The 26,391-nt window shown below is 40.3% G+C and overlaps 1 protein-coding gene across 3 annotated transcripts in view; it reads left to right on the forward strand.

Moving 5' to 3' along the window:
- KIAA1328 (KIAA1328 ortholog) overlaps positions 1-25,473 on the forward strand; it is a 178,251-nt gene extending 152,778 nt beyond the window's left edge. For 2 of the 3 annotated variants that reach the window (XM_075078654.1, XM_075078655.1), the window contains one exon: positions 22,095-25,473. In XM_075078654.1, the coding sequence (XP_074934755.1) occupies positions 22,095-22,308 (214 nt within the window). In that variant the 3' untranslated portion in view covers positions 22,309-25,473. The remainder of the gene's footprint in view (positions 1-22,094) is intronic. The other variant, XM_075078657.1, reaches the window with a different exon arrangement.
- Positions 25,474-26,391: the final 918 nt, after the last annotated feature.

The raw sequence follows: 26,391 nt of genomic DNA on the forward strand, positions 1-26,391 counted from the left end.
CTACGCTACGGTAGGAAATCAATCAGCAGTACTTGCCCCAGAGTTTTCCTTCAGAAACTAATAGAGACTGAGCAAACACTATTCCTTATCTACGCTGTTCGGTTATGACCACTAAAAGCTTTGAAGTCTCGGGTGAAATGCAGATGTGAACCCAGGACTGGGATCAAAACCAAATTTAACAATGGGAGATTTTGAGCTTATGTTGAAATCAGATTTCACCTGTGAAGCCTTGCTCTTGGGAAACTTGGAATTGGGTTCAGCCATGAAAATGATAAGTCTTGATTATATTTTGTGTTGTAGACTTCAAGTAAATTTTGAAATTACATTCTGTATTTACATCTGAGGTTATCAAATTTAACACATCAGCTTCTTTTTCTTTACAGTATGAAACAGAAACACCTATTTGTGTCAAAGCAACCTACCTAATAGCTTCTTTGCGATAAGAGTTTTGGTGTGTCCGTTGCTGACAATGAAAATCCTATTGGGAAATTCTGGCTTGCAGTGCAAAAGGATTAATGTTAATTAGCAACTGTTGGCTGTAATTGTCACCCTCATTAAAATGCAGAGTTATGTATTTCTTAGTTATAAATAACCTTTCTAATTGTACTTGATGTATGCCAGTTTAATCAAAAAGTACACTTGCAAACAGGCAGATATTTGCATTAATCTAGCACTGGATCTTTGAGTCTTTTTTGATCGTCTTTTAGTCCAAAGTTGACTAGTTGGGGGAGTTCTATTACAGCTACATATCCTTCACACATTTTTTTATTCAGCTCTGTGGATCTGACAGGATTTTGTATTAAAATGAGGGGAAGTGTCTTCTGGGAATGTTCAGTGCAACAGAAAACGTGTCAGTTTTGAAGTAGCTGGCAAGGTTTCCATCATTCAGTGATATGACAATAACTTAATTGCAGTTTGAAAGTAATAATAAGCAAAGGAAAATAGAGTACAAATCGTATTATGAAGCTGACTTAACTCTTTTAGTCTGCTTCTTACCATAATTTTCATGGTTATCTTAATTACTTTTTTAACTTGTTTTTTTCCTTTATGCTTTTGCAGGTTCTCAAATACCAGGTTAAATCTTAAGTGAATGTTGGTTCCTGTTTGCACTTGTAATCACAGCAATGAAAACTTAGTCTCAAAATACTTTTTTAAAACAATGTTTTCAGGTTCCTTCTGTGCTGTGCTTTGACCCTTTGTCAAAAAACGTGATCTGACTGTCTTTTCTTCCTCCACAGATACTCTGAGTACTCTGTGTTGTAGATTTTAAATATTTTCTTGGAATTACTGTGATGACAATTTCTACAGAGCTCAGTAAATTAAGACCAGTCTTGGTTCCTTTCTTCATGGTTCTCTAAGGAACTGTTCTGCATGGTTCTCTTCCTGGTACTTTAGTCACTTCTTTGTTCCTTCTCCCCAGAGGAGTCTCCTCTTGAATTTTTTGGGGGCTTGGGTTTGGGTTTTATTGTGTGTGGTGTTTTGTTGGTTTTTTTTTTTTTTTTTGGTTGGCGTTTTTTTAGAGATGGGAGGAATTGAGTAATACTATATACGGAATAATCACACCTTACTTTAAGAAGCCATTCTCACTAAAGATGTCTCTGTCATACTTCTACCACATTGCTTATGTGTTAATGTAGCGTTAATGTATTCCCCTTTTTCTCTCTCCTTCACCTGCCTGGACTTTTCAGGCTGCAAACTCTTCAGGGCAGGATCCTGGCACAGTACTTCTCCGTGCTTGATTGGTCCCTGTAATAATGAAGATTAACTGTGATGCTAGTATAGTTAGGGTGGAATTCATCTTGCTTACCTTGAGACAACTTAAGCTACTAGTTAACCTCAGCTCCTTTTGTGGTCAATGATTTATTTTAGGATCAGCTAAATCACCTTTTGGTGATACCTGTCTTCCTGTGAACTGTAAAATAAGCCTGGACTAATGCGCAGTGACATCTTACCCCTCATGTAGCTGAATATGTAGAACTAAAAATAAGTTGTTTGTCATTCATATTTTGATTACGGATTAGAGGCAAATGCAGGGTTAACCTATGTGCTGCATGGTCAGTGCCTTGATTATTAACACAGTTTTAATGCTCGCATTATAAATCAAAGGGCTTAGGTACTGAACACTCTGGAGAGGGAGTGGATTTGTATGATAGTGAACATTCCTCGGTGGAATGTGAGCTTGTGATGTGGTGACATGTTTAATAAAAATTGTGGTGATGGAAAGCTGGAAAGTATCCTTTTTAAAATTAACATAAAGTTGTGATGCTGCAACTCAAACACAGGTGATGAGGATACTGCAGTGTTTCTGAGGTCTGAGCAGGGCCTTTCACCAGGCATTTCCTACCTCTGCTAGTCAGTCATAGTGTGCATCAGGAGATGGTCTCAGTAGACAGACACAGCTAAGTCGTCTCAATTATTTCCAGCTGATGAGTTGCCTACTTATAAAACAAATTCTTGCCTCTCTGTTGCTTAAGGACATTAACCAGCCCTTTATACTATTTGATTTGCCCCATTTCCAGTTTTTAATGTACTCTTTTTTTCCTTCATGATATTCTAATTCTCTGCCTCAATAAAGACCTCCAGCTTTTGTTTTTACTACCATGAATAGCATACTATCAGCAGTGAATGTTGCCTCATTATTTGTCCTTTCTCTAGGCCACTTATGAATGCATTAAAGAGTTCAGGCCCTAACAGACTTCTGTGAGGCTCCACTGGTGACCTCCCTGGCCACTTTATAGCAGACTGATTTTAATGTTTTCTCTTTATTTCCTGCCTTTTAGCCAGTTACATATCCATTAATGGATTTTCCTCTTAGTTTATGCAACTTTTAGGTCTTCAGTGATAGATTTTCTGGAAAGATTTTGGAACTCCAGATAGACTATGTAAAATGTATTTTCCTTTTTGGATGTGTAGTAATTCTACAAATCTAGTAATGTTCCCCAGTGAATAAAGACTTAATATAAAGACTCTGCCAATATGTCAAGTTTATCAATTCTTTATTATCATTTCTATCAATCTGCTTGTTCTAAACATGAGACCTCTTCATTTGTAGATTTCTGCATCATTCCAGATCACTTTAAAAAACCCCTACATTTGCCCCAGAACTGAGACAGTGTTAGGCAATGAGGTACATGCTACAGTTAATAGTTCAGCTATTTCATACCTGAACTCCTTCAGAAGTTTTAGTGAGTACCAGCTGATCTCAGCAATTTATTCATGTTGATTTGTTCTGTAATGTATTTACACAACACTTCAACTTGAGGCAGGTCTTCCATGCTGTCCTCTGTGGCTTCAGAAACTTCTTAGGTTGCTCCATGGTGAATATGTGTCAGCTCATTGAGCTTTTCTGCTGTGGCATAATCATCCTAATGTGCTTCTTTATAATTTTATCTCCTCTTGGCTTTAACAGATACTCAGACTTCCTATTTTTTTGTATATTTAAAGTGGGGATTGCTATTAGACCTTATGCTTTTAACAGGATAACCCTTAGTCTTTGGCTGGAATTTACTGTGGGGTTTGAATTTGTGGGGTTATTTTGGTTGTGGGTTTTGTTGTGGTTTTGGGTTTGTGTTTTTTGGTGGTGGTTTGTTTTGTTTTTTGTTTTTTTTCCCCTTGATCTATTGGTTTGTTCTTTGCTGTTTTCTTTATTTGGGCCTGACTGGACATAGCTGTCTCACTCACTGTTCCAGTTAACTGGTATGAGTCCATTTCATCCTTCTGAAGTTTTTCTCCACAGGTTGTGTGTCCTTTTTTGAAGCCCTAGTATGAGTATTAGACAAATGTGTGCTATTTGCAAATGTTTTACCCTCTTGGCTGCCCCTTTTGATTTCTTTTTAACACACTTTCTCATTTTTATGTTGTTTCCCCTTCTGAAGTGAAAGACTGCTATAGGAAATATTTGCTCCTTAGAGATGTTGAATCTAAGTGTATTGTTACGCTTTGGTTGTCACATCTGAACTGCTCAGATGTGGGAGAGATTTTGTAGAATGAGCATCCCAACAGACTAGGAGTCTTCAGATCAGAAATGAGGTAGCCATGTTTAGGATACCTTAAGATTTCATAAAATCAAAAGTGATGCAGATGGTGAATAGGGAGCAATTCTATATTGTCTCGTTTACTGGATAAACTGGTGGCCATCAAACAGAATTGTGAGATGGCACATTCGGAAGTGTGCAACATTTAGCCAGAAACCAAAGGTCCAGTTAGCCAGTATCCTGACTTCTTGTTGTTACTGTGTTCTCAACTCTACGTACTGTGTCATTGTGGTTTTCTTTAACTTATACAGCTTTTTAGCTAAAGTCATCCGTAATATATGAATTGTAATAATGATTTTTAAATAACTACATGTTCATCTCTTAACATTCTTGTTAAGACATTTCTGATGTGGAAAATCCCGATATCTAGGCTTAAGTCTCAATCTCATAGTGTTACATATCTGGAATTTGTTCACTGACCCAAGTGGAATTACAATTAGACATAATAACATAAGATTTGAGCCCTAATTTTTCCTGGATAGGAAAATGAAACAACCAATGTATCTTCCACATTTGGGTAAGGAAAGTCATGGCAGTGTTTCGGTGTAAAGGCTATTGACTGTTAAATACATTTTTGTTTTCTAGGCTTTCAAGCATTACTTTTGGGAACCCTGAATCATGTAACTTATCTTCTAGTTTTGCGATACAGATTTGAAGGAAACAAAGAGTTGATGGGGTAGTCCCCTGGTTACAGATCTTTGTTCAAGCTGGGTGCACCAATTTTTCCTCTTGGTGTGACTTTTTTCTCTTCCTAGACCACATTTGCTTTTCAAATATGCATGCTACTGGGTATTGTTACATTTGGCTTTGTGATGGGCTGTGAGTAGAGCACTAAAGTTATCTCCTCAACATTCATATATTCTTAAGGGAAAAGAGTATCTTCTGGGTTTTTTTTCACCATTTATTACATTGTAGATTCACCATTTATTACATTGTAGATATTGATTATATTTAGCATTTAAATTTTTCAGTACAACTTGCTTCTAGCTCCTAGGTAATTTGGGATCATGTGTGATAATTTCATCTGTTTTCTGTTGTTTATGAGGTGGTACTTCATTTATGGCCCTCTGGTGATGGATGGGGGGGTTATTTCCTTTAGTCTGAATGTGTTGGAGGGAAATAATTTGAAAACATAATGGAAAATTAAGCCTTTAACTGAAAATAATATTGTCTCTGTGTTTTCTGCCCTGTAGAAAGTTAGCTCTGTCTGTTTTAATAGTGCTGCCTTAAGTGTTGTATATTTCCTTTGGTTCTTCCCACCCATAACTTTTAAAGGATTTTGTTTTGATACATAGAGCTAAAGAACTTAGTGAAAAAGTTGCTTTTAAAGTTCTTTTCTTCTCTAAAACAACAAAGACATTCCAGAGTACTAATATATAATTTATGTATTTAAAATCTTTTAAAGGAGATTCTCAAAGCCTCTAATGCCATTGTACTTTTAACTTTCATTTTTGCTTCATCTGCATTGAATCATCTTTTACTACTTAAAACAGAAATTAGGTTTATTGAAACATTTCAGTTCTGATTATTTTTTAATAAAGATGAAGAAGTCTAACCTAATGAAATCACTGGAATGAAATGAGAAAAATATAGAAAAAATTAATAAGTTGGAGGCTTGAAGATTTTATTAAGTCACATTTGGCTGTATGTTTCTCTGTGTGTACCATCTTGGATCAGTAGGGTGAGAAACGTGCCTTGTAAGGAACAACCTTTGAACTGTTAGACTGACTTTTTCGGTTGCATTTCCAGAAGGGTTACTGAAAACACATTATCAATAGTTCTTGAGTGCGTAACTTCTCTGCCTGTAATCACAAAATTGTGGTTTGAGATGAGCCAGTAGTACTGCACTCAGATTTCCTCCCCCTTCCCCAGTTCAGGCCAGTTCTACATTTTGTAGAATGTGTGCATTTCTGTCAGTCTATCACGTATCTGTGAAACATCATAATGTACAGGCAGCTCTATGATTTATAAGTTTGCAGGCTTTTTCATACCCTTAGAAATAAAATGCTTCCTGTTCCATGCAGATTATCTGATAATTCGGTGTTGCAGTGTGTAGGGATATTTGTAATATAAAGGGTGCAGTTTGTAACTTGCTTTGCAAGTCTCGAGTCTGATGTGGCAGGTTCTTGTAATTGTCTCTGTAGTCCCTGTATGCAGATCTGCCAGGAATTTTTCAAGCTCCACTTTTGTTCTGGTGACCTTGCCCTTGCTGAGGAGCCTATGTGTTTTCAGCACTGACTTCCCTTTTTACTGTAACAAGTGAAGCAATTCCTAGAAGGACTTTAGCAGTGCTCCAGCTGCTGCTAATCCCAGTTTCTGCTTGACTCTGTTAATTGCTCTGTGCAACCCTGCTCTTATCCATATGCTTGGAATTTGGAACCTGCGTATCCACCTCATTCATAAGCAACAAACCAACCTGATAAGAGAGCTGTCCTCTCCCTCCCCCTTCCTTGCTGAGTTCAAATCTCTTTCCATCTTCTTTTTCCTATCTCCTAATGGCATCTCAGCTCCTAGATTTCTAGGCGTGAAAGAAAAGTGTGCTTTCTTAACTCAGTCTGCAGTGACAGCTAGAGACTACTGTGATGAGCATCTTAAGGAATGTCTAGATCACTGGAATGTATAGGCCTATTGTAATTATCTGTACAGTTTTCTTGCTTTCACTCCTTCTGTTTTGTTATGAACTTTTTAGCAGCAGACCATTTCTACCAGTGCACAAACCGTAACATCACATGACATTGACTTTACTCAAACCAAAAGATTTTTGTGCCAAGGTTGTAACATTGTATCGTTACTTCATTGTATCTATGTGAAAATTTTAATTTCACACCCTGTGGACTTCACTGTCTCTGTGCTCTCTGCTCATGTTGTTGCATAGAAGGGTAAGTCCCTGGGTCACATTCATTTTGTAGCTTGTTTGTGGGTTTGTTTTTAAGCAAGAATTCTGTTTCCTTTGAGAGGTCTTGCTGTAAAGTTAGCTGGGGATTTCTGCCAGAAAAATATTTGCAAACTTAAAGTGAAAATACTGAAATATTTTTATTAAGTTTCTTACAGTGTGGCTATGACCATCTCATTTAAAAAGAAAAAAATGTGTATGGGGTTGCGTTACACTATGATATATTTGTATATTAATAGTTGCAAATGATTTGGTAAATATGGGGGGGAGTGAGGGAAAACAGTTGTTCAAGTATTTAATCAGGTTTCCCATACATCCGATGTGGTTTTAGTGAGTTGCAACCCATTCTGGGCAGAAGCCCTTGGTTAATGTTTGGAATTGGTTTATGGAGCTTCCTGGTTTGCAGGCATTGGCATTCTAAGCTTCCCTGGTTGCATGATGCCTGTATGGGTAAGTCAGAGTCCAGTTCTTCCTAGTCAGTCCTTGCCCTTTTGTCATATGCTGTCCATGAGGCTTAATGTGTTTATGAAGAGAAATGGCCCACTATGGTCACCGAATAGCTGAGGTTGGAAGGCACCTCTGGAGATCATCTACTCCAAGTTCCTGCTTAAAGCAGGGTCAGCTAAATCAAGCTGCTCAGGACTGTGTCTGTCAGGTTTTGAGTATCTACCAGGATGGAGACTCCACAACCTCTGTGGGCAACCTGTGCCAGTGTTCAACCATCTACATAGTAAGAAAGCTTTTTTTCTTCCATTTGAACGTAATTTCTTGTGTTTCAGTTTGTGCCCATTACCTTTTATCCATTCAGTGGGCACCCCCGGGATGAGCCTGCCTCTATCTTCTTTCCTCCCCTAATCAAGTATTTATACACGTTGATAGGATCACCCTGAGCCTTCTTTGCTCCAGGCTGAACAGTCCCAGCTCTCTCAGATGTTCCTTTTGTGTCAGATACTTCAATTCCTTAATCATCTTTGTTGCCCTTCACTGGACTGGCTTGAGTGTGTCCATGTCTCTCTTGTACTGGAGAGCTCAGCACTGGGCACATCATTCTAGCTGTGTCCCATCAGTGCTGAGTCGGGAGGAATGATCACCTCCCTTCACCTGCTAGCAGTGCTGGCCTTTGCTGGCTTATGTTAATTTTTTTGTCTACCAGGACAGCAGGTATCAAGGTTCTTCTCTGCAAAGGTGCTTTCTAGTCAGTCAACCACGGCAACTAGTGCCTGGGGTTATTCCACCCCAAATGCAGGACTTCACATTTCCTGTTGTTGAATGTTATGAGATTCTTGTGGGTCCATTTATCTTGCCTGTTGAGGTCCCTCTCTGTATGCTTTCTGGCCCCTCTCAGCCTAGAATATATTCAGAAGAATATGGGAATAAGAGACTTAGCATCAGACTCTTGAGCTGTTAAATGCCCTCCCTTATTTTGTAGTGTATCAGTGACCTTATGTAGTTTCTGACAGAAACGTGGAGTAACCACAGGTGTATGGTTATCGAAAAGTAATCCTGCAGAGCCCAAGATCATCTTTGCTAGTTACTGCTGGGAATGAACAAACTAAAATTTCACTTCCCTGCCCATCTGTTCAGCAACTGAAAGTAGGTAATTTATCTCAGTGGGACACCTACCACCTGTGTAAAGTTTCTGAAAGAGGTTGTTAGTGTGTGATGACTACAGCCAAGGGACACCAGGCCTGAGCGCCTTGTACTCCATGCTTTACTGCTGCTTTATTCTGTAGGATGCCTTCTAACTGGGTACTTGCACAGTGTCAAGCCTATTCAGTGCCTGTGTCCCTATGAAGCTTATGACGACCCTACCTGCTTTGCCACACGGCAGGCTCTTGTGCCGACTGCATGCAACTCCTCGCCAGCAGTCACCCCTCTTTGACATGCTAAACCAGGCACCACCAATACGCTGTATTTTTTACAGCTACTGTTTTATCTCAGTGGCTTCTCTTGAATTATGTATCCTCATCTTTGATGTATGAAATCTCAGCTGATTTAAAGATTACCCCAGAGAGTTCAGCACACCTGGAAAGGAATTGAGTGAAAGATAGTCCCAACCTTTCCACACTGCGTGCCGAGTAGGAAGTTTTACAGTGGTTAGCTACTGGAATATAATTTTTACGGTAGCCTTGTTTCTTCCTGTATAGTCTGTGCCTAGGCGGTCAATACATTGGGATGCCAAGTATTCGAGCTCAGTTGCAACATTTGTTCTCAGGCGAACTGGAGTGAATAAGTTCAGTTCAAGAGCTAGCAAATAGGGAGATTGTGGGCTGTTCTGTTAGGGCTGGGCACCAAGGGTTTCACTAGATAAAGTACCCAAATTCGTGTATGCCTCTCAATGGGAGGTGAGTAGAACAGAGCAAGTGAACGCAAATCTGACTGAAAAGCAGTTGATGTAAGGCTTCTGAGTATGTTACAAAGGAAAAAGAAGAAACTGAGCATAAACTGCATATATAATGCCAGCAAGATACAAAATCACAAGGCATATAAAACTTCAGCGCTGTAGCCTATGAAGCATACTTCAGTTTCTTCAGTGATTGTTGTGGTCACTCTGCGCCCTGCAGAAATTAGACTTTTGATGAACTGCAAGATCCTGCTCGCCTCTCTTATGCTGGCATATCTGGCAGAAAAGATTATGCCAGTCACTATGACATTAGCATTAACGAAGTGATACCAATTAAGAGCTGAGTGCTCGTGTTTGTGTTGGAGTCTGGGCTTTTTGCAAGGCAAAGTAGGTCCTTTCCCTGTATTTAACTACTACAGTAGTTCAGCTTTAAATTCCTCTGTGTTTCTACCTGGTTTCAACCCCAATAGCTCTCTACCACACCATCCTGTAAAACGTTCTTTTGTCTCCTAACTCCCCTGCTATGCACTCAGCTCATGAAAAGAGAACAGCAGGGCATTGTATTTTCTAATAAATGTTCTTTTTAAAATCAAGCCTCTGACTCAACACTTTCTTCTTGCTACTTAGTTACTTCTGCCCTTTCTCTTTTTCTCCCTGTTCCCTACCAAGGGACTGCTAGCACAAGCAGAGGGGGGTATCGTCATGGCCTTGCTGTTACAGTGATCAGGAGCTGGGAGATGTTTGCATTTACCTCTAGAGTGTAATTCTGACTGATGGGTTCTTATCAGGTTTGCCAAGTCCATCCATCCAATTGTCTGTTTCTGTTTTGAAGACCAAGCAACCATAAAGTTGAAAACAGTGTTGTATTTTTGGAATCTGAAATTTCAGACAATGCATTTATGAATTATTTATGGAGAATGTGTTTTCAGTAATGTGTGGTATAAAATGGAATGAATGCGTATCCATACTTGCCCTGAACTCTCCAAAGTGCATGCTAATAAACAGAATGATAACCTACCATCACTTTTGCCCTGTAAGATTTACAGTGCAAGCACTTTTTTATGTGGTTTAATTCAAGTCAGTTTGTCAACTTAAAGCTCTAGTGTTTTGTTTTAAAGTACAACTTGGTGAGTGATTTTCTATTACTTAAAGAAATATAACTGGTTTCCCCCCCCTATTTCAACCAGAGTTAGTATCTGTAAATTTTTCTAGTCATGCTGGCATAAAGCCATGTTAAATTATGCTTTAATTCACAATTAGAAGGAAGTGGCAACTGTGCAGAGCAGCAAACCTTTCATTTAAAATGGCCATAATACAAGATCATGATTCTACAGAATGATTAAGATATTGAAGAATAGTTAAGACATCTTTAGGTTTTTGGACATTTAGAAGTGCTGGGCTTATTTATTTTTCTTAAACCTCCCTGAAACAGCTCTTCCATAATGACGGTAATACAGGACTCTATATTATCACAACTTGGTGTGTACTAGTATCTGAATTGTCTAATGGTAACTTGTTTTCACTGATATAGCTGACAGAGCAGAGATAATTAAGAAACAGAAGAATTTGAGTGCTAGATTTTGCGATTAAACACTCCATACCAGAGCAGAAGAAACTAAGCTGACAAGCAGGAGAGGAGGGATCATACAGATCCACAGGGAGAGTTGGTGTTTAGGTACAGCAATTGACTGTAGGTAAAATATTTCACCAGAATAGAAAATTAAAAAAAAAAAATAAAAATAAAAAGGTGTAAAATAAATAATTTCCAAGCGTTCACTGAGGCATCTCATTCCCAGGGCGTAAAATAGAGAGCTTGCAATACTTATTCACCCTGACACAATGAATGGCAGCATGCAGGGAAGAAACCCAGCCCCAGTGAGCCAGTGGCGGAACTTCCATTGGCTTCCATAGGGTCATGATTCCAGCCCAATATATACCTAAAACTACTGCAGTCCGATTTTGCTCTTCTGCTCAATGAGGTTTTAAATCTTGCACAGTTAGTAACAGTTCTTGCCACAATGGTTAGAAAGTCAATGAAAGCTCACAGTTCAGTAACTAAATGACAAGGTAAGAAACTTTGGAATCATAAAATGGTTATAAGTGCTTGACCTAAAACTATGCAGATCTCCCAGTGACTGTATAATTGAAGCAAAAAGTTGATTTATTATCTGGCAGGCTGGGAATTTGGACTGATCTTGTGAAAAAAATACAGATTGCTAATCCATGTAAATGGTGATGGACTTTGAAGCTGCATGTTGTGGGTTTTTTTTTTCCCCTCAGCCATGCCCTTTAAAATTGTTTTGTACCTACTCGGTACTCACAAAGTTCTAGGCAGTGTACTGGGTGTAAGGTAGTCCCAGCTTTGCCTTAAGACCACTGGGAAAAAGATGAAACATGGAAAAGAAATCAAAACTAAGGGGTGACACTGAGACTGGCAGAGCAGAGGTGCAGAATTGCCCTGTGACTTACATATGCAACCCTTTGTCAGAGGCTTTAGTGCATTATAAAAGAAAAAGTACAATTTTACAGATGTTTCATTGAATTAGAGTTTGCTTTGAGGGGAAAGATGCTTGGGGACAAACTTGTAAAAGCAAAAAATTGAGAAGAAAGGCTGTTAGGACAGGAGAAGTAGGGGGATGAGGTATGGCAGAAAAGATGATGACAGCTTAGTTTTGGCCCAGAACAATAAAGGGTGAAGATCTTGCTGAAGATATGCTGTGATGACAGAGTGCTTAAAGGGAATAAAAGCTAAGCATGCTCTGAAGTGCAGTTATTATGTAATATCACAGCAGAATCAGGGCCCCAGGTCCTGTACGTATACTGAGGTTCATTTTCTGATCTGAAGAGCTTTCAGACTTGATGAGACAGAAACGGGTGTGTGGGAAGGGAGAGAAGGACAATACAAACAGAGCGATTGTAGAGGTGGTTGTTAAACTCCACGGTAGTTCCGTGGATCTGTAATTTCTTTCATTTATACTAAAACTTCATTCTAAATTATTCTTCTGTCCCTGGCAGATCTGATTTAAAAGGCTTCTTCACTTCCCAGCACTCATGTCTTTGTTCACCCTTCCTCTTCCAGAATTATTACAACCTCAGTTATGCCAATTCAGCTGCCTGCAGCCATACCTTAAAAGAAACAGTCAGGGGTGTGTGTGTGTGTCTGTGTTTGCTGATTTTTAGCTACTAGAAGCACACAGAGACAAAAACAATGAAGAAGCGCTTTCAGTTGTACTTAACAGGTTGGTAATATGGCAGCAGGGTCTGAGTGGAAGTCCGAAGAGAAAATAATAGAAAAAGCTGAGTTACCAGGACCAGAGAGGTGGGATAACAAAGGACTAGGAGCATTGAGACAGGAGTGCAGGGAAAGAGGAGGAAATCAGGTGTTGGTCTCTGACTACTGGGTAAGTGAAAATGGCCTGTTTGTGTAGCAAGGAGGAATGAGAGCTGCAGTAACTCTTATTTTAGTAATGACAGTCGGTTGGATGCTATCATAGGTGAAGTCAGGGTGAAAACTGTGGAAGAAAAATCTCTTATCAGCCCTGCCTTAGGGCACAAGTTTTTTGAGATGCTGTTGCTGGATCAGATGTCTTTTAGTGCACTGTTTCTTTGATATGCAAAAGGCTGAGCAAATCAGCAGTGCTTAGCCCCTTTCAAGACCAAGTCCTCTTTAGCTCTTTACTCCTGTTTATCACACTGGGGAGGGAGGATTATCCCATAACTCTGCAAAGCATGGATCATTTTGGTTAGCAAAGGTGTGGCATTGTTACCTAATTTAATTGCTTCTCTCCAAATTCTCCTGTGCAAAGGCTGTAATCTCTGATTCCATTTTCCACAAGATTTAGTGATAATTTTTAGTAACCCTACAAAATGAGGCATTTTGCTCATTGGTGTCGTAGGTCTTGCAGCGTACAGGGATGTGTTGCAGTGTGGTGCATCGATACATACACATGAGAGAGGGATGTGTAGAGCAATGAAGCAGTAGCAAAAAGGCCGTTGTCATTTGAGTCCGCACAGAGAAGCATTGCGTGAGTGCTGGAGGGAGCTGATCTCCTCTCTGCTTCTGTGTAACCCCACCAGGGGAATGTGGTGCTCATTTCTGGGTGATTGCTTACTGGAAAGATACTGTCAAAGACCGGAGGAGAGTGGCAAAATCTGTTGCTATGCTAGGGGTATTGATTTATGAGAGAAGATTAAAATACGTGTGGCTCAGATAAATGTTGACTGAGACTGGAGCAGAAGGGAGAAATGTAATATTGTTCAAATACTTAAGAAGTATTTGCACCAAGAAAAGGAGACGGATCTGTCAGTGCTATGCCAGATCTTTAGCTAAAACTAATAGTGTGAAGCCAGGAGGAAGAAAATCCTCTTTGTTTATCTCCAACTGACTATCAGAAACATGTTCTTGTTTGTGACACCTACCTTTTCATCCTACCAAACTCCAAAGCAAAAGTTCATGGAATATTTGTGCCACTTCCTGTGCTATTCTGATCTCCTTAATTGTATGTTATATCTTTCCCCCTGGTCTTTGACTTATCTATTTAGGCTGTGTGCTCTTTTGGAGAGAGGATCGCTCTTAGAAGTGGTTGTAGAGTGGGTCCCCTGATCTTGATCAAGGCCCTTTAGGTTATACTGTAGCCTATAAATAAGTAATAATGGTAATGATAGCGTGAGATATATTTGGCTGTGGAATTACTTCCCAAGGAGAATAGCGAGAGGCTGATTGTTAGCAACAATTGTGAGGAAGCACACTGTAGGGAATGGTTCTCAGTCAGCAGGGAGATGGCTGGATGATCTAATAAGTCTTTTCCTTCTCTAGGTTATGATTCTGTGAATATCGCCTCAAAGAGTTCTCTAAAAGTCTCTGATACTGTAAGCTCTCTATTATGTGGGTGTGGGTTTTACAGCACTCCGGGAGGCTCTTGCTGAGGACACTGTGTAAATATATTCTGTTTTACATTGTGTGATGTATTTTAAATAAAAGGCTCAGATCTTTTTTCAATTGCTTTGAAATATTCTGCAGTGTGATCTTTTTTGTTAAGAGTTAAGAAACTTCAAGATGCTTTTGGAAAATACAGACCCATTGCTGAGAAACTCTGCTGAGAAGGACCTGGGAGTGCTGGTGGACAGCAAGGTGACCATGAGCCAGCACCGTGCCCTTGGGGCCAAGAAGGCCAACAGTGTCCTGGAGTGCATTAAAAGAAGTGTGGCCAGCAGGTCGAGGGAGGTTATCCTCCCCCACTAGTCTGCCCTAGCAAGACCACATCTGGAGTACTGTGTCCAGTTCTGGGCTCCCCGGTTCAGGGAAGACAGGGAACTACTGGAGAGAGTCCAGCAGAGAGCTATGAAGATGATGAAGGGACTGGAGCATCTCCCTTATGAGGAAAGGCTGAGACACCTGTGTTTGTTCAGCCTGGAGAAGAGAAGACTGAGCAGGGATCTTATCAATGCTTATAAATATCTGAAGGGTGGGTGTCAGAATGATGGGGCCGGGCTCTTTTCAGTGGTGCCCAGCGACAGGACAAGGGGCAATGGGCACAAGCTGGAACACGGGAAGTTCTACCTGAGTATGAGGGAAAAAACTTCTTCCCTGTGAGGGTGACAGAGCAGTGACACAGGCTGCCCAGGGAGATTGCGGAGTCTCCTTCCCTAGATATATTCAAACCCCACCTGGATGCTTTCTTGTGCCCCCTGCTCTGGGTGTGCCTGCTCAAGCAGTGGGGTTGGACGAGATGATGTCCAGTGGTCCCTTCCAACCCCCACCATTCTGTGATTCTGTTACAGGCAAGAAATACGTTCCAACCTAGAGCTGATTTAAATACATGGATAGCACTGTTGAATTTACCTCCTCCTGTACCCCACAGTGAAGTGTCTGCTCTAAGTCCCAATCTGCATGGAAGTAAAATGCTAATCTCAGGCTAACTGGCAGAGTCCCTTTGATTATTGATTTAATCTTGTTTATTTTATTGATATTTCAGCCTTAAGAATTGCACTTCCCTGTATTCTTTTTTTGGTTTCAGCATCTTGAGAGTCACAATATGTGAATATCCCCTGAGGCTGTGCTTTGGTCACTGAAGGTGCAGTTCACATATGAAAGGCAAGGTCCCCTATCCTGACTTGTGGCCTTTCAGGGAATGACTGCAAAGTCAACTCGCCTTTCCCAGCTTTAATTTCCTATCCAACTAGTCTGTAATATTCATCAGCATGTTCATCTCAGACTTGCTGGGACAAATAGAATGCTAGTTAAAACCTGGATTATACTCATGCAGCAAGGAGGGAGAGAAGGAAGAATCTGAGACATCAGCTCAGACCTACGGAACCTGAACCCAGAAATCTGGTGACACAAAGAGGATCCAGTGGACATAATGCATTTGGACTTTCAAAAGGCCTTTACCAAGGTTCCACCACAAAGGTTGTTAAAGAATCAAGTTTGTGCAGTATTAGAGGAAAGGTCCTACTATGTATTTACTGCTGATTAAATTACAGCAGGCAAAGGGACTTAATGTTCATTTTTCGTGATGGAGAAGAGTCAGCAGTGGGGTCCCCCAGGAACCTGCTAGGCTGGTTCTTCATCAGTGACTTGGAGCAAGAAGTGAACAGCAAAATCTCCTGGGTGACCTAATAAGTCTGTGGATGATAATAAGTTATTTCAGATTTCAAATGCCATGTCAATAGCAAGAAATTCCAAAAAGGTGTAAAAACTGAGTCGACAAAAATGTAATTTACCTAGGAAAGAGTCATCGACACCATGCCTATCTGATACAGAACTCAGAGCAGGTGGTTAGAATCTGTGAAGTGCAAAGCTTCCTAGAGCTTCACAAAGCTTGTGCATACACAGGCCTTGGTGTACCCACATTTTCATTCCGACGTGTACCTTTAGTCTTTGTCCTTCACGAAGGACATAGTGGAAACTAGAAAAGGTTCACAGGACAATTAATCTGACCAAGGTGATGAAGCAGCTGCCGTATAAGGAGAAGCCAAAAGGAGTAGGATAGGAAAAGACTGACTGAGAGAATGATCAGGGTTTACAACATTGTGAAGGTGGTAGAGAAGTTGAATGTGGAACTGTTTTTCACCAGATCCCACCATGTGAGAGAGACTAACTGCGGTCAATCCTTAAAAGGCACTTGATGGCACTAGAAGGATATCAGATTAAAACAGAAAACAAAAGTATGCCTTTCAATAGCATTGAACTTCCTGAGCTTGCTGTCACAGGAGATTGTGGAAGCAGCAGGTTGAAAAAGGAATTAGGCACATTTATGGACCACAGGTTGGTACATGGGTGTAGAAAGGACAAGCCACGGAGGTACATCTAGCATCCCTAATGCAACAATTATGGATGCAAGAATAAAGATGGCAGGAAGTGGCTAGGACTCTCTAATTTGGGTAGGGTTCTGCTCTGTGCCCGTGGAGCCTGGGTTAACTTGGGGGTGCATGATCAATCATAACTGATGTTTTTTTCAGATAACCTCGGGTTGTATCACTAGTGTGGTGTCTTCAGGTTTGGAGCAGTTCAACTGCTGAGGCCACTTCTTCTCTGCGTCTGTTTTTTTCCTGCTTTTGTTTGCCCTGTTTGTTCTCATCAAATAGGGATTAGATATTTGCTTTATAATAACAATAATCTCAGTTTCATTTTCTGTGAAATGGGTCTGTTCCCTACCCATTGAATGTGTTCTTAGCTGTATTTAACATTTGTAAAGTGCTTGGAGGCAGGAGGTGTTTTATGAATACAAAATAGTGTTAGGCTTTGTACTTAGGCACAATACTGTACCATAATTCAAAGGCAATTCATGTAACATTAGTAAATCACTTTGAACTTTATGTTGAAAATATAAGCAGTAGTATAAAAATAAACCTTTTTATTTCCTTTGGTATATACAGTTAAGTAAAGTAAGCCTATAGAGCTACTAATCTCCAAAACCGTATTGCCAGTACGCTTTGTTGAAATGCCATCACCTTGCAGAATAGACATTCTGTGTGTTTTGTACACATTTATGATTGAAGAATAAATTTTCAGAGACTGTAAATGAAAAGATATCTCTGAACACAGTGATCAAATAATACCTGACACTGCTTGTTTAAAGAAATATATCTCACTGCCAGAGTATTTATGATTCTAATAAGTTTATTATTTTGCCTCATGAGGAAGTTCCTGCTCCTCCAAATATCAAACTTGCTTAGGGTTGTGCTGTTTTTTCAGGAGGGAACAAATTATATTATTAGTTAAATGGGACTGCACAATATGACAGTACAATAGAGTAGTTTAAAAACTGAACAGCGTGTAAGGAATATATTTTACCAGCAATGGGAAATAGACATTAAAAATTCAATGACATATCTCAAATGTCTAAATGAATAAATAAACAAACATCACTGTTGAGCCATTGGGTGCAAGGGTGCTCTGCAGTTACCTTCAAGAGCACCATTCTCTCTGATATCCTGCACAGTAATGAGTTCAGTGTGTCACTTTTGCATAATCTGACCATTTTTTAGGTACTGTACATTGTAGAACTGTTGGAACTCTTGATTGCCCAGCAAGTTATATTAGACAGAATACCAAGTGGTTTCAGGTGATTTCTCAGCAACCATCCTGGGAATAAGTGGTCTTACAGGTCCCAGAGCAGCAGCCACATTTGCGTGTTTGTCATAAAAATGTGAGACCCTTCCTTTCCATTCAGTCTGGAAACACAGTGCAAGGTAAGATGCACCTGTAAGTGTTCAGAGAGTTGTATTGCTGCTGCACAGGCAGTGAAACAGAAACACTGTGGAAGTAAAGATTTAGCTCTGTGCCAACTTGTGTTTATTTTTATGCTGTTTTCCTCTTTAAAATGGGAACTTTTAATGAGCTGTTCTGAATTGTAATGCTTTACGATGTTTCCTGTTACCTTAGTGATGGACTACAAAACTCTTTTGTATTAAGAGTGTATAAACAATACTAGATACTTATTTAATTAGGAGCCAATGCTGCAAGTTTCTTAGAAAATTTCCAAAAGCGCTTTAGTGCCCAAAGAGCCAAATTTCCAGCAACTTGTGTTAATTGTACAGAGGAGATTAAGGGAATCCTGTCACAGTACTGTGCAATGCCTGACCAGGTCGGATTTAGCCGCCCAGGTCACAGTTCTGCACTGACGCAGCTATACTGGCTTGATCCTGGTGCTACCTAATTCTCAGATAGTTCAGGCATCTCCATGCGACTCTCTGAGCCATAGTTGGAGTTTTACCTTCTACACTAAAACCAAAGGTTGAACTTCCTTGTTAAAAGAAGAGCTTCAAAGCTTTCTTTGGTTTGTTCTCTCTACTCCCACCTCTGTCCCCTTGCACGTGGCCCTGCTTTCCCCATGCTTTGTACGCTTAATTCTTTGTGTTCCCTTTCCTGATGGAATTTTTGGAGACTTTATGATAATATTACTTTCACCAAACTTTAGTTGTCTAAATAGTTAGACTTATAATCCAAACTTTTAGACTTTACAAATTTTCTTCTCCCATGATGAAGCTTGCAGACTTTCAAGCTCATGAAAGTTAGATGAAAGAATATACATGGGGAAGTGTCAAAACCAGGCTTAGAAAAGAGATTGTTTTCCAGTCTGTTGCGGAGGTGCTCATTGACTTTCTCGCATACTGGCAAGTGTCCCAAAAAGTTGAAGGCAGACTGAATTCACACCGTCCTTAAAGGGGCAGTTGCCCACCTCATTTTCCTTCTGTTGAGATGGCAAAATCCATCAAAGAAAATGTGTGTAAGCAGCTAGCACTAATGGGACCTTTGGTTGGTTGGTTGAGCATCTGTATGTGAGGTATTTCTGTGCCTTAATATATAGAGCTGGTACTTCCACAGAACATTTGGGAATTTTTTCTTCTTGGGAAGCATGAACAATATGAGGGCACCGTTGGTTGATAATTTGCATTAAGAGAGCATTCAGTATTCACAAGCCAAGTTTGCCAGATCAGTTTTCCTGTTTAAAATGTTCTGACTCTTGGGTGCATGATCCTGCAGCTTTGACTTCACTGAAGCCGTTAAGTGAAGTAACGAAGATGGTGATGATGATAATAATAATAATGAAAGCAGTTTTTACTTCTGCATTTGTTCACATCATGCAAGGAATACATATCCTGGTTTTAGAGAAGCTGAGTTTCAGGATTTGAGCATTCTGACTGTGTCTCTTTAAATATTCGGATAAAAATTAATGGTGAGAAAATTGTGTTTGCGAGCTTCAAACCATTCTAGGTCTACTCTCTTGCCTCCAGCCAGATGCTGTCTGATGTTGCCTAGACAAACCAGGGCAAACCATTATCATGGGATTAAACACTAAATACCTGCGAGGAGCATTCTCTTTATCAGATAGCGCTCTGTTAGCTGAGGTCATTCACTTTATTGCATATATAACTGTGGTGTCAAATAGACTGATTTACAACACCTGGTCTTTTACATAATCTTTGCTATTTGCTGTGCTAGTAATCTGCCAAATCATTTAGCCTTCCTGATAGCAGAAATGCTGTAAAAGTTAGATAAACTTGCAGAAGAAATGAACTGAAAGGTACTGCTGAAATCTAGGGACTGCACGTTTGCTATAAATGCACTGGCTGGTTTGGTTTCCCCCTACCTAATCTGTGATTGAATGTGGCTGCTGGAGAAATTGAAATTTTATGATAGCACTACAGTCAGAGGAGATAAGCATTTGTATGCTAGACTAGATTAATCTAAAAAGAAGTTTTAGGTGTGGCTAATGAAACCAGTGTATGTGTTAACTGGGTTTCTGTGGGGTTCAAAGCATCTGTGTATATCTATATATAGAGTATCGTCCAAAACCTTCTCTACATGAAAAGTCTAATATAGCTATACGCTAGTTCTTACTATCACTGTGGTTTATTCCATCTTACACTGGAGATATCTTTACAGAGCTTCAGTTTTTAGAGGGTACTTGCTGAATGATAACACAAACAAAAGACCCCTCTAAAATGGTCTTGCTTGGCTAGCCAAAACCCCCATGTCCTTCTGAAATTTTTGGTTAGGGTAACTGTAGGGCATCACATTTGAGTAGGGTCCAATTGAAACAAAACTAAAGCTGTGTTTTTTTGTTTTGAGTCACTCATTTTAGCTTTGATTTAGACAGATAATAGAAAGACACAGACAAGCTTAAAATGTGAAAAAGAAATTTGCAAAATGGGGTTCTGATCAGGTGAAATGCAAGCTAGTACACCTGAAGGAAAATTTAAAAAATCTCTAGGTAGTCAAATGGAGGAGAGAGCCCTGTGAGGAGGCAGTAATGTTGAGTCGGACTGTGTTAGAAATGATGGTGATCGTCAGATTGGAAGAAACAACAAGAACTGCAGGAAATGCAAGAGCTGAGTTTTCCAAACGATCATAGTATAACTCCAGTGGTTGCTGCTAATATCAGTATTATCCCATCAGTACCACAGTTACCTCCTTTGAGCTGAAGAAGTATTCCTGTGTCTTGGACATAACTACAAGTTACCTTGTAATGGTTAGTCTTCTGATGACGGTTGGGACATAACACTCACTGCATGGCACTATCGGACAGCACAAGTGGTAGTCTGCTGCTGGGAAATACATTGGCCGCTGCTAATCTCCCATCAACGATCTGTTGTGATTATTTTCACTTAACAATTTTTCAGCCTATCCAAGCTGAGGAACGTACCCCAGCTGTCTGACTTAGTTGCTTAGCCTTCCTAGGCTCCCACTGTCCTGAAAGGAAAAACAGGCTTTTCCACCAGGACTCAGAGCAGGAAGCAGCTTGAGACGTTTCCTCACCCTATGGATAAACTCTTTCTGCTTACAAGAGAGGTGCCCTGTGGAAACCAACCTGCCACACTGATACTTTAGGTTGGATGCTGTGAATAATGTTCTGGGAATGTAAGTCATTCAACGTGTGAATTATGTCAGCATTGGGAACATCAGGCAGGTTGGTGCTAACAACAGGGTAGAACAAAGGCGACTCTTGGGTAAAACTCTTTGAGTAATGTCTCTTAGGCTGGGGAACAGCCTCCTTGGGGAAGCAGTGGAAACAGTATTAAGACATTTAAAATTGGACAGGAGAAAATATATTGTAATGATCAATCCTGTGCTGATATTTAGATCGGGTCTTGTCTTGTGTGAATATAAATAGGAAGTCTCTGTCTGAAGTAACTGCCATTATTCAGTGTGTGTTACCACCTAACATCAGCTTGTAACCTTCCCCCACATCTGTACTCGTACTTAAAGGACAGCCTGAGTAATGTTGAGCACCTTTGCCTTTTCTCTTGGTGCTTGAAGTTTTGATTTTGTATTGCCTTGCTTAGATTATATTCTTCCAGTGCTTCCACCAGACAGGCTCCATATAGCGCATAGAGATTTACAGGAAGCACGTGTAGTTTGTAGCAATAATAATAATGTCTCCTGCTGTTTTCAAATCCCTGGGAAACTAAATCAAGTGTAGAGGTCTATTCAAAAAAGTGCAGCATGTGTATAAGTCACTATACCATTACTTGTGTGGGTCTACCTTGTACCTGTTCGCTGTATTTGGCTGTCATATCTCTGAGGCCTGTCCTCACTCCCTGGAGTGCAACTAAGACATTACACACCTCAGATGGAAAAGCTGATGAAACAGCTTAAAATAACCTAAGCACCCATGCTTTGCTCATGCTCTTTTTCACTACCTCTGTGCTGGTATTCCTCATAGGAGCCCATACAGCAAAATTCATTCTGTGCTGGTGGCCCCCATCAGACAAATCTAGGTCTAGTCTGAATTACAAAGGCAGGAAGACTGGATTCAATTCCTGCATGATGCTGTGATGCTTAACGGACCTCCATTTTCTTGGTCTGTTTCTGTAGGTACAAAGCCTGTCTTCTTGACCTGGTTGAATCTATGAGTCCGATACCTGCTCCAGGACACCTCTGCAGAGAATCTTACAAAAAGAAGAAGATGCACCCACCTCGTCATGTGAGCCACGGGTCGTCGAATTGGTACCAGACCCCTTGCAGCTCCAGAAGCAGAGCAGATGAGCTAGAGGAGAGCCGGCTCCTTGAGGAGATTTTCTTCATTTGACACACCTCATTAGTCTACAGCCCTTCTGTAGAATTTTTAGGACCTTTTTATTGCTGATTTGTTTGTGTTAAAGCACCATTTTTAAATTATTTGAGTGACAACTGCTTCTCTTCCCTCTTCTAGCTAATAGCTAATTAGCATCCAGTTTCATTTTGGATTTAGTAATCATGATCAAAGAATGTTGTTGGGGGTCAACCAATCAGAAAGTGTTAACTTTTTTCCTAAACCTTTCATGTGCCAAGTAATCATTCTAAAATAGAAATTTTTTTCATCTACAACATTTTCTAATAGATTGAAGTCACAGTTTTGCCAGCCTCATATCGGAAGTATATTTCATTATCGATTTTTAGCTCTAAAGCAGTTTGCAAGAATGGCCTAAAATTCAAGAACCACAACGTTCAAAGCAGATTATTTTCTAATTAAACAAGCCTGTTTAAAACCTGGCATATTATAAAGCTACAAGCACTTTAGTACTTTTTTCAATGATTTTATGATCTGCTTTTTCCTTCAACACTATGATATTTAACAAGCTGGTTTTTTAGAGGTTATATCATAATCTCACTATAGAGTGTCTAGTAACATTAATAGACGATTTTGCAGGTTGATGTACTACACATCTGTTTAAATATATTCCTCTTTAAATCAGCACTATTTGACAGAGTTTATGTGCTGGGTAACCTAACCCTGAAATAGCAGAACACAGACAGAAAGTGTAGTGGTCCAAAACCTATTTGATGTACTTTTCAAGATGAAATATATAGTAGTGGTAGTATAAGAACAGTCTTAAGACATTTTCACTAACTTGCACTATTTTGATCCTGTATCCAGGCTCCATTGTAAATAAGACAAATCAGTAATTATTTCCACTAGCGGCTCGCAAGGCACATTTCCCTGCTGGCTTTAATTATTCATGCTGTATCTATTTCAGTTTATTTAAATGCACTTCCATCTACTGCATGTACTTGGTTATTTAAAGAAATGTGCCGAATTGGTAAAAATGACTGCAGATTACAGGATTAATGGTCATTTTCTCCACAATGCAGTGTTCATATTTTATTGTAACAGTAGCCACCGGCATGTGTTCCTAGAAATATGAAGCTAAAATACTCATTTTCCACAGTAAAATTGCAGCAAGGGAAAGGTAGAATTAAGCCAGTACGGGCAAGTTCTAGGCCATTTGCTCCCAAACACCACTTTGTGGGCCAGTACAGCTTTTCCAACAGTCTCTTTAGGCAACCCTGCTTATCTTAATGGCAGCAAGTGGCTGTACTTATCCTTGGGGTACTGCTGTTGCCTGCCTCCCACATGCTCGCTTCTGCGCGGCATTTGGTGCTCTGAGAGGAGCTAGCGCAGCTCTGCAGTGAGGCCCGAGCACCAGTGCAGGATATCTAGCACGCGCCCCTGGCAGCACCGTGCTCTTATAGCGGTGAAACAAAAGGAGAATGAAGGGGAAGATGAACCTCAGGTTACTCTGAGCTGTTTCATTCAGGCCCAGACTTAATCACAAATTAGGGGATATCCTTTCCTTGCATCCTAACTGAATTTTAAAAGCTTCTTGGAGGAGTTTAAAGGAGGACAGCAGCATTACTGGAGCAGAAATTGACTATGGAAAGGCCCCGCTTGGTCTGCCTGGCTGTCAGTGAGGTATTATAGTTCTTTCCAATATGTCTGTCTGCTGTTTAATGTCCTCCTTGTTCTGCTCCCTGAGCCTTTGAAGGCACAGGTTTCTGCCTAAAGCCCTAAAGATGTATTCAGTGCCCTGACCCAAATATAGCAGGTGGAAAAATAGGTTTTCTCATTCTGCTGGCTGAGTAGTCTGTTTCTTTAAGATGGCAGGAGAGGGAGGGGAAGGGAAAGAAAAATGTACAAGGAATAATTGTGGCAAACCATGAAGAAATGACCATCACATAGATCTTAGGGTTTTAGGTTGGGTTTTGGTGTTTTTTAGTGTTGTTGGGGATTTTATTTGTTAAGGATTGACATTTATAAAGAAACCATTTTCTGATTTCAGTCCAATTGCTTCTCTTCTCTTTTCCAGTTTGACTGAAACTTTAATTGCTTTTTCTAATAAGTGCTAACTGACCTTTGGAAACAGCAAAAAATACATGTATATCTCTTGAAAGGTGCCTTTATGTACCCAGTCGAGAACACCGCATGGGAGCATTCTGTTCTTTGGTTCTTTATGGGTGCCAATTTTTAGCTGCTTTAGGATTCCTTATGATCCATTTTGTTCATTAACAATTCTAATTCTGACAGTGACTTTTGACTTGAATCTATATTTTGGTAGTAGCTCTTTTTAAAAGGACGTTTTCAGGGTTGTGAGCTCTATGCTCAAGGTGCTGTCCATCAGTCAGAGCTACATGGGAAGCATACCTTTATGAAGCCAAGAATTCTAGAATTAAGGTGGTTGACATGTCTGATGGGTGGAGACCTGCCTGTTTTAACTGCCTGTAAGATGTGAGTGAAGAAACAAAGCTATTAATTTGGTAGACCCTGTGAAAAATCATTTTTTATAGTGCTGGCTCTTGCTCTAGTTATCTGCAGTACATTAGGAATAGCGTTTAGCAGTCAGCGCAAGCAAAGATATTTTGCCATGAGGCACTACAAAGTTGAAGTTATTAAAACATTTATAGCCTTAGAAAAAAAATCAATGATTGTCAAATAGGAAAGGACAAAATCAGTAGTTGGGACTGGGAGGGGAATTGTTTTCCATCTGCTAAAACAGTGGAGGAAATGCAAAAATTAAACCAGCGAAAGCAATCACTTGACAGTGTCCTTTTAAGTTTAAGCTCCTATATTAGGAAGCTGCCTCTGGGGAGTTAGTCCAGCCATAGATTGTTTGTCCAGAGTGTTCCCAGTTAATATGCTTCAGCTACACATTGGGCTGCGTTTTACATGAGGCTTTGTTGGAGTAATGTGACTTCTGTAAAGGCTCCTACGCATACCTTCACTTTGTGTTCTTCCCAAGTGACTCGGACACACACACACTTGCCGATTGTTTGTGTAGGCATTGCTTTTGTGTACCTTGCACACCATAGACATGTACCAATCACACCCTTTCCACTTCTAGCCTCTGCAGTCTCACTGTTGAATCCCATCTTGAGCAAATATTTATGTGTGTGTGTGAGGTGTTAATCTAATAAATTATCCGGGGGTTTCCTTTAATCTTCCAGACTTTTGTTTATTTTATTTATCTCCTGGTTTGTTTTCTCCAGCTTAGATGTCAATTCTGCCATTGACAATATGTTCCACTTTCCACATCATCATGTCATATATATTCTGAATCTCCAGTTTGCCAAGAAACAAGGAACTTCTTTTGAGCCTTCTCTTCCCCTCCAGGACATGGGTTTTGCTGTGAGAAGGAGCAAGACCTCTTTTGGAGCATGAAGAGGGGGAGACGTCTCAGATACAAAAGGGGAGAGAAAGGGAGAGCTAGCACCATGCTTTGGGATGAAAAAGGTGGAATTAAAGAGTAAGGAAGAAAGGATGGAGGTAAAGGCAAGAAGGGACAAGGTTGCAAGGCAGAGAACTGTACCAAAGCATGACAGAAGGTATAGGTTGGGTGGAGCTGGGCCAGAATGTAGAGATGAGTTGTTAAAATATAGTAAGTTGATGAAGGTGAATTTTGTGCTTATATCCTGAAATGTCTTCAGTAATTCCCCATGCCTTTTCCAAATCATGTTCCTGCATTTAGGGAGCTACTGTCCAAAGGATACCTGGCAAATCAGGGAAAGAAGGAAATTACCTAACTTTAGATGCTCACCTTTAGAGTAGATAGACAGGGAGGCCAGAGCGTAAGGAGGGTAATAGGGTAGAACCCAGGTATGGACTGAGTCTAATCGCTAGCAAAGAATGGTGCAGTGGACTTAGATGACAGAAGAATCACAGAATCACAGAATGGGAGGGGTTGGAAGGGCCCTCTGGAGATCATCTTGTCCAACCCCCCTGCTTGAGCAGGCACACACAGAGCAGGGGCACAGGAACGCGTCCAGGCGGGGTTTGAATGTCTCCAGGGAAGGGACTCCACAACCTCCCTGGGCGGCCTGTGCCACTGCTCTGGCACCCGCACAGGGAACAAGCTTT

This window comes from Phalacrocorax aristotelis, chromosome Z (assembly GCF_949628215.1).
Source record: "Phalacrocorax aristotelis chromosome Z, bGulAri2.1, whole genome shotgun sequence".
NCBI classification, from domain to species: Eukaryota; Metazoa; Chordata; class Aves; order Suliformes; family Phalacrocoracidae; genus Phalacrocorax; species Phalacrocorax aristotelis.